Raw genomic sequence first — 13,201 nt, 5'->3', positions numbered from 1 at the left:
CTCAATCGAATGTAATCTTTATGGATCGCCATTGTTGTTTTCTCTTGCAGGATGGAGGAGATGATGGTGGGTGTAATTGGTAGGTGGATTGACATTAATGCCCTCACGTGCTTCCCACGTGACCTGACTTAACTAGGAAAATAAACTAGGTTTAGGGTAAAGGACATAACCTGAATGGTTTTACAAACATTAAGTATGTTTTCTGTAAATAGTAAAGATAAATGACACACTTTGTAATAAGTGACATACATAAAGGACGAACTTTGTAATTTACTTCTTTTTATTATGATTAACGCCTTGAATTATGATACAAATATGATTTTTTTTTTCTAAAAAAAGAATTAAATTACGAGGCGTTACAGCATCATCTTCATCACCATCATCATCATCATCTTCATCACCATTATCATCTACATCATCTTCATCATCTGCTCCGATCCATTAAAAAACCCACTGCATCATCTTCATTAGCAAATTGGCAATGACAGAAGGCCAAAATGATATATATGATTGATTAAGTGGAATAATTACCAAATCATTATTGGCATGACTACTGCCGGAAGAATACACCCAACCAACAGTCGCCGCCATCTTCGCCGTAACAATGCGACTCTTACTGCAAAGCAGATCTACCTCCCTAACTCCAAATCCCAATCAAAAGTTCAAATCACAATAGCTACCTGAAGAAATCAACCAAAAACCTCATCAGTCCCATCACAAACTAACCTAATTCAAATCATATTAGATTCCTCATGATTAGCTAAACAGAAGACTAGATTAACCACTATTTGCTAGATAAAAACAACAAATCAACTATGGTTTATCTTATAATTCATACACTGTTTCGTTGTAAAATTGAATCAATAGAAGCAAACATATTACACATTTAGGCAGAATATTGTCAACAAAAGTAGAATTAAACAAATGCAGAGAATGTAGAGCGAAACATTGAAGAATGAGTGAATCTTACAAGTGTGGGAAGATACAGGGGAAGAGATCTGCTGTTGGTCTCAACGCATTTGATGGATTGCTTAGGAGACAAGTGACGATGGGATGAGAGAGAGAGTATAACAGAGAAGGAGGGTATGTGAGTGAGGTGCCACAGGCCACCGACAGCTGGCGTTTAACTTTGCTGAGCTTGGGTGTGGGTTTGTGATGAAGATGATGATGGTGATGAAGATGATGCAGTGGATTTTTTTAATGGATCGGAGCAGATGATGAAGATGATGCAGATGATGATGGTGATGAAGATGATGCAGTGGGTTTTGTTAATAAGCAAGGGTATTTTGGTCATTTAACATGGACTTAACTGAGAAATTTAACTGATGTTAGGGCTGGGGACCAACCGAGTTCATTTTTGATAAGTTTTGGGATCACGCGTGTAATTAGTAAACCACTAGGACCAAGTCTGCAATTTTTGAAAACCACAGAGACCAACCAAGTATTTAACTCTTTAATAAATAATAAACCTTTTTAAACTTGTAAGTCTATTCTCTCCGGCTCGTTTAACTCAACTTGATTTGAGAATTTAGCAAGATGATCTCAAATAACTCACAAATAAACATTAAAAAAGTTTACGCCTTGTCCATTTGAATAATATGTCCATTTTAATTTGGGTATTAATATTTAGATACCACTCCTCTCTCTCTCTAATATATATAGATAGAGTGAAAATGATATTGGAATAAGAATTTAGGTGGTTTTAAAGTATATATAAGTCAAAATATGTGCAATTATAGTTCCACCTAGTAAACGATTTTAGGTGGGCGGTTTTAAAGTATGTAAAAGTCGGTGGAAAATCAGAACTTTCAACCATTAGTTGAAATAAAATTTTTCTTTTTCACCCTTCATCTACTCCACCAACAACAATTATAAGAATAAGAAAAAAGAAAAACCATGTTCTCATGTTACAAACTATGGATGCTCCAAGTTTACACACGGCTTAAATAACTTTAATGTAATATTCAGACCTTATAAGCATAATAAACACCACACAAAGGGATCAAAAGGTTATTGAACTTGTGTAGTAGTAGATGCAATATATAGTATAACAAGAAACCGGAGACAAAAACTCCAAAACCGACACGTTGGATTTTGTTTATATACCCGTAGCCAAAAGAAAACTATAAATAAAAAGGCGTTATTGAATAACGAACATGAGGTCTACATGCCCTGATCAACGAGGTAATCGCCAAGCCTCTCAACAACCATGTTGCATTGTCCAGGAGCAACGGGCTCGTCGTAAATTCCCATAATCATAGCTTGGCCCGTTTTCTTGATGCATATTCCTCCAGCTCCCTACCAAATCAAAATTTAACACGGTTTAATTTAATTCTTAATAATATTAACAAGTATTGACGTGTTTTAACTGAATCCGATAAGTCTTTATTACCTTCTTTCCACGGATAACAGCTCCAGGCTCTCCTTGGAGTACCATATATTTTGCACCCGCGATGAACATACCTGTTGGAGCAAGAGTACCAGCTTCGTCGAATTCCTTAATGATGCCTTTCATCTCCTCAGGTTTAAACTGAAAAAAAAGAAGCAGAAGAAAAAAACAGTGACATAAAACTCGATTTTAGATCTCTTGATTTGAATTAACCTTGAGCAAACTATCACTAAGTGATGAGATTCATAAAACTCAATTTTAGATCTTATAATCAGTAAGATCATGTAAGTTAACATATTTGAGTTCTTATCTTCAAGCTATCACTACACAATCAAACCCAGGGAAATCGCTAACTAGTTAAAAAAACAGTTATTTTAATCTCGATTTTTGACCTAGTGATTTATATTATGCTGTGCACGCGATAAGATCATATTAAAAAAATGTTCGTCTAACAATGATAGTATCGACTAACTGAATCACATAGATCCTATCATTACACGATCAACTTCACATAAACCGCTAATCATCAGAGCGAAAACAGCAAAACTAATCTCAAATTCAGATCTTCTTATTTGAATTACTCTAATCAAACTATAATTACACAATCATTTCACGAATCGTTCATCCAACAATATCACAAACAGCTCCACAAATCAGATCACATAGATCCTGCAATCTGAACGTAACTAAAACAAATCCAAACTACTGAAACCAAAACACTTAATAACGCTGAAACACATCAAAATCAATCTCAATTTTCGATCTCGTGATCTAAATTACTTTAAGCAAACTATCATTACACGATCAGATTCACGAATCAGATCTCACGGATCCTAAAATCTCCAGATCTGACAAATTATACACATATCAAACGTAATATCAAACAATTTCACAAAAACGAAACCAAAACACATAATAACGCTGAAAAACAGTGAAATCAATCTAAATTTCAGATCTCGTAATCTATAATTACTTTAAGCAAACTAGCATTACACGATACGATCAGATCTCACAGATCCTAAAATCATCCAGATCTGGCAAATTAGACACGAATCAAACGAAATATCAAACAATTTCACAAAAACGAAACGAAAACACATAATAACGCTGAAAAACAGTGAAATCAATCTAAATTTCAGATCTCGTAATCTATAATTACTTTAAGCAAACAGGCATTACACGATCAGATCTCACAGATCCTAAAATCATTCAGATCTGGCAAATTATACACGAATCAAACGTAATGTCAAGCAATTCACAAAACTGAAACCAAAACATAAAGCCCTTTTGTGGGCGTTATGCGACACGTGTCGTGCCACGTCACACAGGGGCTTTATGGGGCGTTATGTCACTAGAGCCCGTAGTCATAAAGCCCCTACCTCATCATAACCAAAGTGTAAAATGCAGGGACCAAAGTGTTTTAATGCAGGGACCAAAGTGGAAAATGGAAACAATCAAAACGCCGTGAAAAAACTCGCGCCCTCCCCCCATTTTCATTTATAGCGCCCTCATAAAGCCCCCCGTAATGGTGTTCAAGGGCCTTATGGGGCTTTATGAGGTGAGATGGCGCCCCACTACACAAGGCCTTAGGGCATGTGTAGTCATAAAGCCCTTTTAGGGGCGTTATGCGACATGTGGCATGCCATGTCACCCCGGGGCTTTATGGGGCGTTATGCAATTTGAGGCCGTAGTCATAAAGCCCCTGTGTAATCATTAAAGGAAAGGTTGAAAAATAAATTGAATTTTTTTTTTATTAAAACTGACCGTTTGTAACGGTCATATATTCAAAATCGTCCAACATCACGCCGCGAAGATTATCGCGCTTCAAAAAAATTTTCGAGCATAGCGCCCTTGGGGGCGGTGTTTCCGGCGCTATAATGGCGCGATCTCCATTTTGGGCGGTATATCAAGCCCCACTACGTTCAACCTAAGTAAAGCTCAAAAACAGTGAAATCAATCACAATTTCAGATCTCGATATTTAAATTACTTTAAGCAAACTATCATTAGGCGATCAGATTCACGAATCTGATAAAATCATCCAGATCTGACAAATTATACACAAATCAACGTAATATCAAACAATTTCACAAAACTGAAACCAAAACGCTTAACAAATGCTTATAAAACGTAAATCAGAAATCAATAACCTGTGGAAACTTAGCGCTCTGAGCCCAAACAGTACCGTCGAGACCGAGAATAGCGGCAGATGTGAGATGCTGGCCAGTACCTTCAATGTCGCACATCAAGTGTTCATCGACGTAAGTTTGCCACGACATTTTGACGCCAAATGTGTGAGTAATCGATTGAAATTGATGGATTGAAAGGTGAATTCTAGGGTTAAATAACGAGATTTGAACAGGATTTGTAGAGGAAAGGTGATGGTGTGCGTAACTTCCGTCCATCCATTTCCCGCCATTTTCGCCCGTCTTTTTTGCCGGACTGGCTAACCTTGTTAATATTGTCCGTTAATTAACTCCGGTGGTGTTTGGATATATTTGAATATCTTGACTAATTGACTTTTGCAAAATATTATTTATAAGGAGTATGCAAATAATTCAGACATCCCTCTTTTTTTTTTTTTTTTTTTTTTTTTTTTTTTTCTAACGGCCAACAAACCTTTATTAATAAACATAGACTAACAAACTAGTTAGAACAAAAAAGCACCACACAACAGATTACAAAAGCATATTAGCAAAATCGAACCGAACCCATTGTTCCCATGTCAAAAACCTCACCTTGGCTCTACTTTTTACCCACAAAAAACTAAAGTGCCTAATCTCCTCTTTCATTGCACGAATACAAGGGTCTTTGTAAACACCTTCGCGTTTCGAGTCTTCCAAATGGTCCAGATTGTCACTTGAATCACCCCATAAACCAACTTTTTCCACTTCCAAATGGTCCAGATATCCCTCTACCTTCTCAAAACTCCTTTTAAACACCATTAAAAAGTCATAAGGGCAGGGACAAAGCTTAGTGGAAACCCGGGTGTGCACCCGTCTCTCTCCCCGAATGTTTAGGTTAAAAGTGTAAACTTTTTGATTTTTCGTTCGAAATTTTAAAATTATAAAGGATCGCCCCCAATTATTTTGCCTAAATATTTATACAATATATAAATTGGGTCCCATGACTTTCCGCCCTTCAGAACTTCTAGTCAAGCTCCGCCACTGCATAAGGGCCAACGGGGTGCCTTCGGCAACCCCTTTCGGCAACCCTTTGTCGCTTGGGCATGACCACCGCCAATGGAGTAAAGGTGATCGACAATGAAGATGGAGAGGAGAAATCGGTGAGAACTTGCCGATGGGGAAAGAAGAGAGAGAGAGAGAGAGAATGGTGGGGCCATAACCAAATCAACCAATCATTCTTTTTTGTTTTGTTTTGTTTTTTTTTTCTATAAATGGTTTGCCTAATATCATTTTAGGCATGCACCCGTTATGTTTTTTTGGGTAATAGACAAGAACAGTGGCGGACCAAGGATTTTTTTTCCCAATGGGGTCTATTTTTTCGGTGTTCAAAATTTTCATAACAAAACTTTAAAATTTTCGGGTTGGGTCAAAGCTAGTTTTGAATTAGGTTTTAAAAAACAAAAAAAAAAGGTATATAAGGATTGAGCCTATGACCTCTTGTTGGTAAAGAGGAGGGTTTACCACTACACCGACTTTCCTTTTCTTTTTATGGTGTCAACCTAATTATATTTATGGGGTCCTTATAAAATTTAATATACCAGATCTACTAATTTTTTAAAAATATTGGGGTCCGGGGACCCCGACCTGTTCAATGTAGGTCCGCCCCTGGACAAGAATGAGAGACAAATTATATGGTATATAACATTCGATGGGGAAAACTTTGCCTAATCCCTTTAGGCATGCACCCTCTTCACTTAAGGGGTAAAAGTCACTTTGCCAAACACTTTTTTAACTTATAAAAGTTCATAAGTCAATAAGTGAATAAGGAGTTTCAATATTTTGTGTATGTCTTTTCTTTTATAAAAAAATGGTGCTCTTTGAACTTCTTTATTTTTTATTTTGTGTATGTCTTTTCTTTTTTAACCAAGATATAGTATTTCTATTAAATTATCCCAAACATGTCCTAATATTTATTAAAATGGTGCTCCTTGAACTTCTTTATTTTGTGTATGTTTTTTTCCTTTTTAACCAACATATAATATTTCTATTAAATTAATTAAATATCTATTTTTTTACTCTTTAATGATTTATATTTTTTCAATCAATTCAATATTTTTCTTTGATTTTAATTTTCTGACTAACTCTTTATATTTTTTTTTAGCAATAATTCCTTTTTTTTTCAAACATGCAGCTCAATGTCGTAAATCTGTTTATGCTTTAAACTAAAATATATCTGTGCACAGAATTGAAAGAAGAGTATTGATGTCCAACTCAAATAAATGAGCAACGATTTAAACTGCTCATAGAAAACACAAGAAATCAAGAAGTACATGTTTAATAAAACTCATAAAAATACTAAAACAATAGTATGCTAATTACTAAGCTTTTGTAAATTTGCTTTTTTCGAGAATCGATCTCGTGTAAAAAAAGTTTTAAGCAAACATATCTAGTTTGTGGTTATTTATTTTGGTTTCGGGTTTAGGTCGGTTGTATACCCTAGTATAATATTTCCATCTTATCATTTTGGCTACACACCTCAGTGTTTTCGTGGACACCTTCCATGAGACTCGAATCCTCAAGTAGCGAGTCGAATTTGTATGACTAAAATCTTGTGCAAATGTGCATATGTTATTTTTATTATTATATTTATTATTTTTAACAATATATTTTCGGATGTCGGGTCTAATTCTATAATTGTATGTTTTATTAACAGGATATCGAAAATCGGTGTTTTGATGGTGGTGGTAGTAGGGGTGTTCAGAATTCGATTCGGATTCGAAAAATTCGAAATTCGATTCGAATTCGATTAAAAAGATTCGAATTCGAGTTGATTCGTATTCGAATCTAGTAATCGAATACGAATTTATGATTTTAAATTCAGTTCGATTCGAAATTCGAATTCAATTATATATATTTTTTTAATATATGTATATACACGCACAGACATATTTATACACACACATATAACTTCTAAACTTGGCCAAAGTATGAACTAACTCTATAAGTGATAAGTTTATTATTCATAATATAACCAAATCTACTTACAAATAGCCCATACTACTTATTTATCAATTTTTACCTAACTCAAATCGCTATTAGTAACCAACATATCTTTTAAATTTTGGTGTTTTGACATATTGATAGTTAATTCATTTTGCAAATTATTATATTTTATTTTGAATATAATTAGTTGTCGCAGTTTTTAAAATGGAAGTAAAATAATTTATTATTTAGGGTGAATTTGAACTAAATCGAATTATTCGAATTCGGTTCGAATTCGATTCGAATTCGAGTTTCAAATACTAATCGAATCGAATCGAATACGAATTCAGGTAAAAAAATAAAAATTCGAATAATTCGATTCGAATAATTCAAAAATTCGTTATTCGATTCGATGAACACCCCTAGGTGATAGCGTAATCCTTATGAAGAAGTACATTGCGTTCATATTTCAGATTCAAACGCTTAACTGCGTTCGTATTCTAGATTCATGCACCGGAACGTCCACCAACGACAATGCTTCTGCACCCACAATCTGCGAGGGTGGAAGTATATATTTACCGGTGACTGTGAGGGTGAACTGGAATGTCCTGGAACCTCCACCAACGACAATGCTTCTGCGTCAGCAACCTCGAGGGAGAACTCCTTCTGTATGGATTGGTTCTTCATGCTGTGGAACCGGTTGCTGAGATTTCTTCTGCAACAACGAGGGAGCGCCAGATCAGGTCGGAGGTTCTTTATGTGGTAATGGGGAAGCGGAAAGCACGTTTACCGTGGAACGCATCCTTAAACTTGATAGCAACAATATGGTGACCGAATAGAGATTTGAATAACCGATACAGTTTGCAAGAATTTAAGAATATGTAACAGTTAGCGATTTAGGGTTTAGGGTTTAGTCATTACATTTTGTATTAAAATTACATGTTTTGTGTATTAATAAAACGATGTTTCGTGTATTTATTGTGTTATGGTTAATAAATGACAAGTGAAAATAATTAAAGACATAATAATAATTGATAAATAAAAAATTTGACATTTTATAATACACACAATTCATTTCATAAAATATCGTCATCGGTCAAAGACCCTACCCGACCCCCGGCCCGACCCGTTTGCCGGAACTAGATATAACATCATTTTTTTTTAAATGTGCATATGTTTTATTATTATTATTATTATTATTATTATTATTATTATTATTATTGATCAATGAGCAACTCGATGTGTGCATATGCTTTATTATTATTATTATTATTATTATTATTATTATTATTATTATTATTATTATTATTATTATTATTATTATTACTATTACTGTTACTATTATTATACGATACGTTGGGCCAAAACGTATTTAAGCACTAGTGTTTGTCAAACTTACTTCCCGTTTGTTCGATGGTCCGGAGGTTTACCTGAACCATTCCATTTTATTGGTCAATGAGACACTCATAAGGTGTCTACCAAGGGAGGCTTATTGGTCAATGAACACCTTATAGGAGTTGTATATGAGTCTCATTGCCTATACGACTCATATGAAATTAATTTAAAAAATAAATTGTGTGGTAATTAAGGGTTTTTATGTTATAAAACACCCTAATTAATATTTTTTATAAAAAAATGTATTCGACTGACGAATACATACAGACTCGATAAATAAAAAACCGTAAAATAACGACGTTAATTAAGAACAAGTTACAGACACAAAACAATGCACCAACACATACAGGTGACATTATGGGTAATTTGGCGAAGTAGAAACGATCTCTTATTCAATGACAAACAAATAAATTTGGATCGGATGACGAATGAAATTAAACAACTGGGTTTCCTATGGATTGGTAGCCGATCGACATTGAAAGAAATAACGTGGGAGGAGTGGTGTAATTTTGATATATCAAGGAAATGTTAGTAGATCGATAGTTAATTGGTGTATGTAATTGGTGTATGTAACTTGATGTGGGCTAATATGTTGTTGGCCCTTTGAGTAATAAATAATTATGTTGGCCGTTTAAAAAAAAAGAACAACTTGAACCGTACAGTTGAAGTCGGGTTATAACGCTATCTCGGGTATAACCAATGGCGGACTTAGAGTGAAAGTAGGGGTAGCACGGGCTACCCTTCAACACCGTCTCCGTAGTGTAAAAATACTCCTTAACTCAATTTCCGTAGTGTAAAATTATCTCTCAATTCCGTTTACGTTATATAAAGGATACCCCTGAGCCTTAAAAAAAAGTTAGGATACCCCTAACTTTTTGGGCTAGTTCCGCCACTGAGTATAACGCTATATCGGGTTATAATGCTGTATCTCGAAATCGGCTTAAACCCGGTCAAACCGAGCTTCAAACTGACCAAACCCAATTGTTTGACTTTTTTTCCAACACAAACATGTTTCGGCTTTTGTGGACTCAAAACCGGAACGGGTTCCATCTGAACCGGTTTAGAAAAAAAAAAAAAAACCTTTAAAAAGGGTGTCGATTGGGTTGGACCCTATCAGGTCGATGACATCTTAGGGTTTTAATGACCACGTAACCCGAATGCATGGCATCTTAGGGTTTTAATTTATAGCCTTCAGGCTTCATCTTCTCATCCTATTTCAAAACCCTAGCTCTCTTGAAGAAGCAACTGTTTCCATGGACAAACTTCCTGAGTCTCTGCTACTCGAAATCCTGAGTCGACTCGACAACTCAGCCGACGTTGCTTGCTGCCGAGTCGCTTCCAAGGCTTTCAATAATGTTTTTCCAGACCTTCGATCAATTAACCTACTATGCTCATGCCCATGGTGCGGTACTTCAGGCTCTGTTTCTCCGAGTTGTTTCAAGAAGGTTTTTCTGGACCTTATTTCTAAACTGAGAGTTGTTGAATCGGTGTGTATCGGCCTTCATGACGCCATTGGAGTTGATCCCGTAGATGAGGAATTTTTAAAGGAGTGGCTGCCTAGGGTTTCCCAAACCTTGAAATCGCTTTCGTTATTTCGTCTTCCTTTGAATGTTTTGCCTCTGATTTCTAAGTATTGTAAGTTAAATATTTTCTAGTGATTTTGTTGAGTTGAATGTACAATTATGGCCACTAGATTAGTCTTCTCTTTGAATATTTTCTTTCTAGTGATTTTGTTAAGTTATTCGTTCTGCTTTGTTTGTTGCAGGTCATAATCTTGTTGAGTTAAATCTAGGTTATGGATGGCTGTCTGTGTACAACTTGAATCCAATGCCAATGCTTACTACCTTGACACTTGCACATTCAAGTTTAGAAGATCAACACCTAAACCAGTTTAATAAGTGTTTCCCTAATCTTCAAGTTCTTAAGTTGGTAGGTATCATAGGACTTAAAGATCCAAAGTTCCACCATCTCAACCTCCAAACCTGTCATTGGTCTGTATATCATAAGCAACCGTCTTTGACTCTGATAACACCAAACCTCATCACACTCAGAATTGAATGTTTCTGTTACACTGCAATTCATGTTGAAGCTCCCATGTTATCTCACTTTCATCTTAGCCTTGATACCCTTAAACATGCTGGCTTCTTACTTTCAGAATTCCCGACCACAAAAACAGTAGAAACTTTGATATTGGATTCGAGAAGCAAAGCACCAAGAGACGCTAGATATTCAAAATTTACCCTAGAGAAGGTGTTCAGGGTTTTTCCGAACGTGAGTTTTCTACGTATTAATTCAGGTGCTTGGTCGGAATTAGAAGCTTGTTTGAATCCAGAAGGTTGGGAGATTTTGGATGGGAGTAAAGGATTGAAGACAATCTGTGCATATCTGATGTTAGTTGACCCGTTGTTGACTTTCTCATATGTTGCACGTCTGTTGGACCAATGCGTAGGCTTGTCACTGGTCTCGTTGCTTATCCACTGTTGTGTTGATGGTACTCAATGTAAAAGTTTCAGGTCTAAGTGCATGGCTCATTGGCCTGGGTTGAAGTGGCGGTGGGGAATATGGGGTGAAGGCATGAAAGATACTTGGATAACCGATCTACAGATAACCGAACACCCCAAATCATCTAAGAAGCTCCGGTTGTGATGAAGTAAGATCGATCATATGTCATTTGTAATCGTTTCTATTGATGAAGGCTTTTAACATTTTTAGTTTATGTTACAGGCTAGTGTGTTTTTATGAAATATGTGATTGGTTGGTGTGCAATATTTCCAGAATATTATTGGTTTTGATCTACAATATATTATACTAAACTAATGCATAAGCTACTGTTATACCATTAAAATGTGTCACCTTTATAATTTTAGTTTCTTGTCCATGTTTTTGGTCAAATTTATGGGCCGGGTTGGGCGACAGGTAAATTAAGTTTGCGTCAAAACGGGTTGTGAGCATATAGAGTTTGGGTCGAGCGTCGTTCTTTAAAGGTATCATTTTGGTTTCGGGTCCAAACGGGTCCAACCAAAAAGAACTTGAGTTGAAATGTGTTGTTTCAGAGGAAAAAGTATCAAAACAAACATGCACTCGTTAACTTGTAATAACCATCTCAACTAATCGGAGACTTTGATTCAATCTATTCTAATTATAACAAATGTGTTCATGCATGACATCAACTATTATATATATGTAATTCTTTTATATCATATCTATCCGTCCATCCAACTTCATTCTCATTTCTTGGTACTCTTTATTTCAGAAATCAAATATTTTATAAAATTGTTTTTGAGGATCAACTCAGGACTGAATATGGTTTTGAAGCAGCAACTGATTAATAAAATTGTGTTTAATTTGTTGTTGAATTGGTTCTGTCAAATATTATTAGGCCACATCAGTGAGGCTAATAGGCTCATGCTTGCAGCTTCTGTAAAGGGTCAATTGACACTTTTGACCTTTGATTATTTTGAGATATCATTTGTTGTGCTATATAAAGTTACCAAACTATAATAGCCTCAAATAATTAAGATCGGGTTAGCAAGTGGAGTTTCCTTATCAGAACGGAAGTAGTTGGGCTTTAAAATAGTCAACGTGCTCAAGGATGTCTCATGAATTTTACGAAAAGTGTCCTTTGATGATTAACAAAATAGGTCCAGTGAGTAGGGCTGTCAATCATGTCATATTGATGGTTTAACAATTTGTAGTAAAGGCCCAATATTTTTCACTACCGAGAGCACCAAGACCAACTAAGGCGCTTCTGGTTTTGTCTTTGGTCCTACACTTCATGATACTGGCTTTGGGTTTGGGTCGGTTTCTACTGGTCCTGTATAGCACACCCTAGTATAAGAATTTCCATCTAATCATTTTGGTCGGAATTATTAGAAGGTTGGGAGACTTTGGATGGGAGGATAGGATTGAAAACAATTTGTGCATATCTGAAGTTAGTTGACCCGTCTTTGACTTTTTCTCATATGTTGTGTGTCTGTTGGACCAATGCGTAGACTTGTCGGTGGTCTCGTTGCTTATCCACAGTGGTGTTGATGGTACTCGATGTAAAAGATTCAGGTCTAAGTGCATGGCTCGTTGGCCTGGTTGAAGTGGCGGTGGGGAATATGGGGTAAACGCATGAAAGATACTTGAACACCACAAATCATCTAAGAAGCTCCAGTTGTGACGAGGTAAGATCCATCATATGTCATTTGTAATCGTTTATGTTGATGCAGGCTTTTAGCATTTTTAATTTATGTTAAAGGCTAGTGAGTTTTCAGTTTTTATGAATTATAATAGAGAGGTGAAGAAAATAGCTGATCTAAATGTTAG

At 35.8% G+C, this 13,201-nt stretch overlaps 2 protein-coding genes and 1 long non-coding RNA gene across 3 annotated transcripts; 1 reads left to right on the top strand and 2 right to left on the bottom strand.

The window, feature by feature from the left end:
• Window positions 1–221: 221 nt before the first annotated feature.
• Window positions 222–1,222, bottom strand: LOC110927492. Its single transcript, XR_002585665.2, has 3 exons — window positions 971–1,222; window positions 532–680; window positions 222–453 (listed from the first exon to the last, which is right to left on the bottom strand). It is a non-coding gene; the product is annotated as an uncharacterized LOC110927492 (long non-coding RNA).
• A 786-nt stretch (window positions 1,223–2,008) lies between these two features.
• On the bottom strand, window positions 2,009–4,880 carry LOC110928522 (profilin-like). The gene is made up of 3 exons (XM_022171533.2): window positions 4,538–4,880; window positions 2,393–2,530; window positions 2,009–2,298 (listed from the first exon to the last, which is right to left on the bottom strand). The coding sequence occupies exons 1-3, from the start codon at window positions 4,790–4,792 to the stop codon at window positions 2,164–2,166; spliced, it is 528 nt and encodes a 175-aa protein (XP_022027225.1). The 5' UTR covers window positions 4,793–4,880; the 3' UTR covers window positions 2,009–2,163.
• A 5,137-nt stretch (window positions 4,881–10,017) lies between these two features.
• Window positions 10,018–11,704, top strand: LOC110928523 (F-box/LRR-repeat protein At4g29420). The gene is made up of 2 exons (XM_022171535.2): window positions 10,018–10,525; window positions 10,656–11,704. The coding sequence occupies exons 1-2, from the start codon at window positions 10,144–10,146 to the stop codon at window positions 11,534–11,536; spliced, it is 1,263 nt and encodes a 420-aa protein (XP_022027227.1). The 5' UTR covers window positions 10,018–10,143; the 3' UTR covers window positions 11,537–11,704.
• Window positions 11,705–13,201: the final 1,497 nt, after the last annotated feature.

This window comes from Helianthus annuus, chromosome 3, assembly GCF_002127325.2.
Source record: "Helianthus annuus cultivar XRQ/B chromosome 3, HanXRQr2.0-SUNRISE, whole genome shotgun sequence".
Classification (NCBI taxonomy): domain Eukaryota; kingdom Viridiplantae; phylum Streptophyta; class Magnoliopsida; order Asterales; family Asteraceae; genus Helianthus; species Helianthus annuus.
The sequence above is the reverse complement of the archived record's forward strand: the minus strand, read 5'-3'. Positions and strand labels throughout refer to the sequence as shown.

Excerpts from the sequence above, each read along its gene's own strand:
- LOC110928522 (XM_022171533.2), bottom strand. The coding sequence starts at position 4,792 with ATGGACGGAAGTTACGCACACCATCACCTTTCCTCTACAAATCCTGTT. Across the intron at positions 2,531-4,537 it reads AGAGCGCTAAGTTTCCACAG|TTTAAACCTGAGGAGATGAA; the intron begins GTTATTGATTTC and ends CTTTTTTTTCAG. Across the intron at positions 2,299-2,392 it reads CTGTTATCCGTGGAAAGAAG|GGAGCTGGAGGAATATGCAT; the intron begins GTAATAAAGACT and ends TTGATTTGGTAG.
- LOC110928523 (XM_022171535.2), top strand. The coding sequence starts at position 10,144 with ATGGACAAACTTCCTGAGTCTCTGCTACTCGAAATCCTGAGTCGACTC. Across the intron at positions 10,526-10,655 it reads GCCTCTGATTTCTAAGTATT|GTCATAATCTTGTTGAGTTA; the intron begins GTAAGTTAAATA and ends TGTTTGTTGCAG.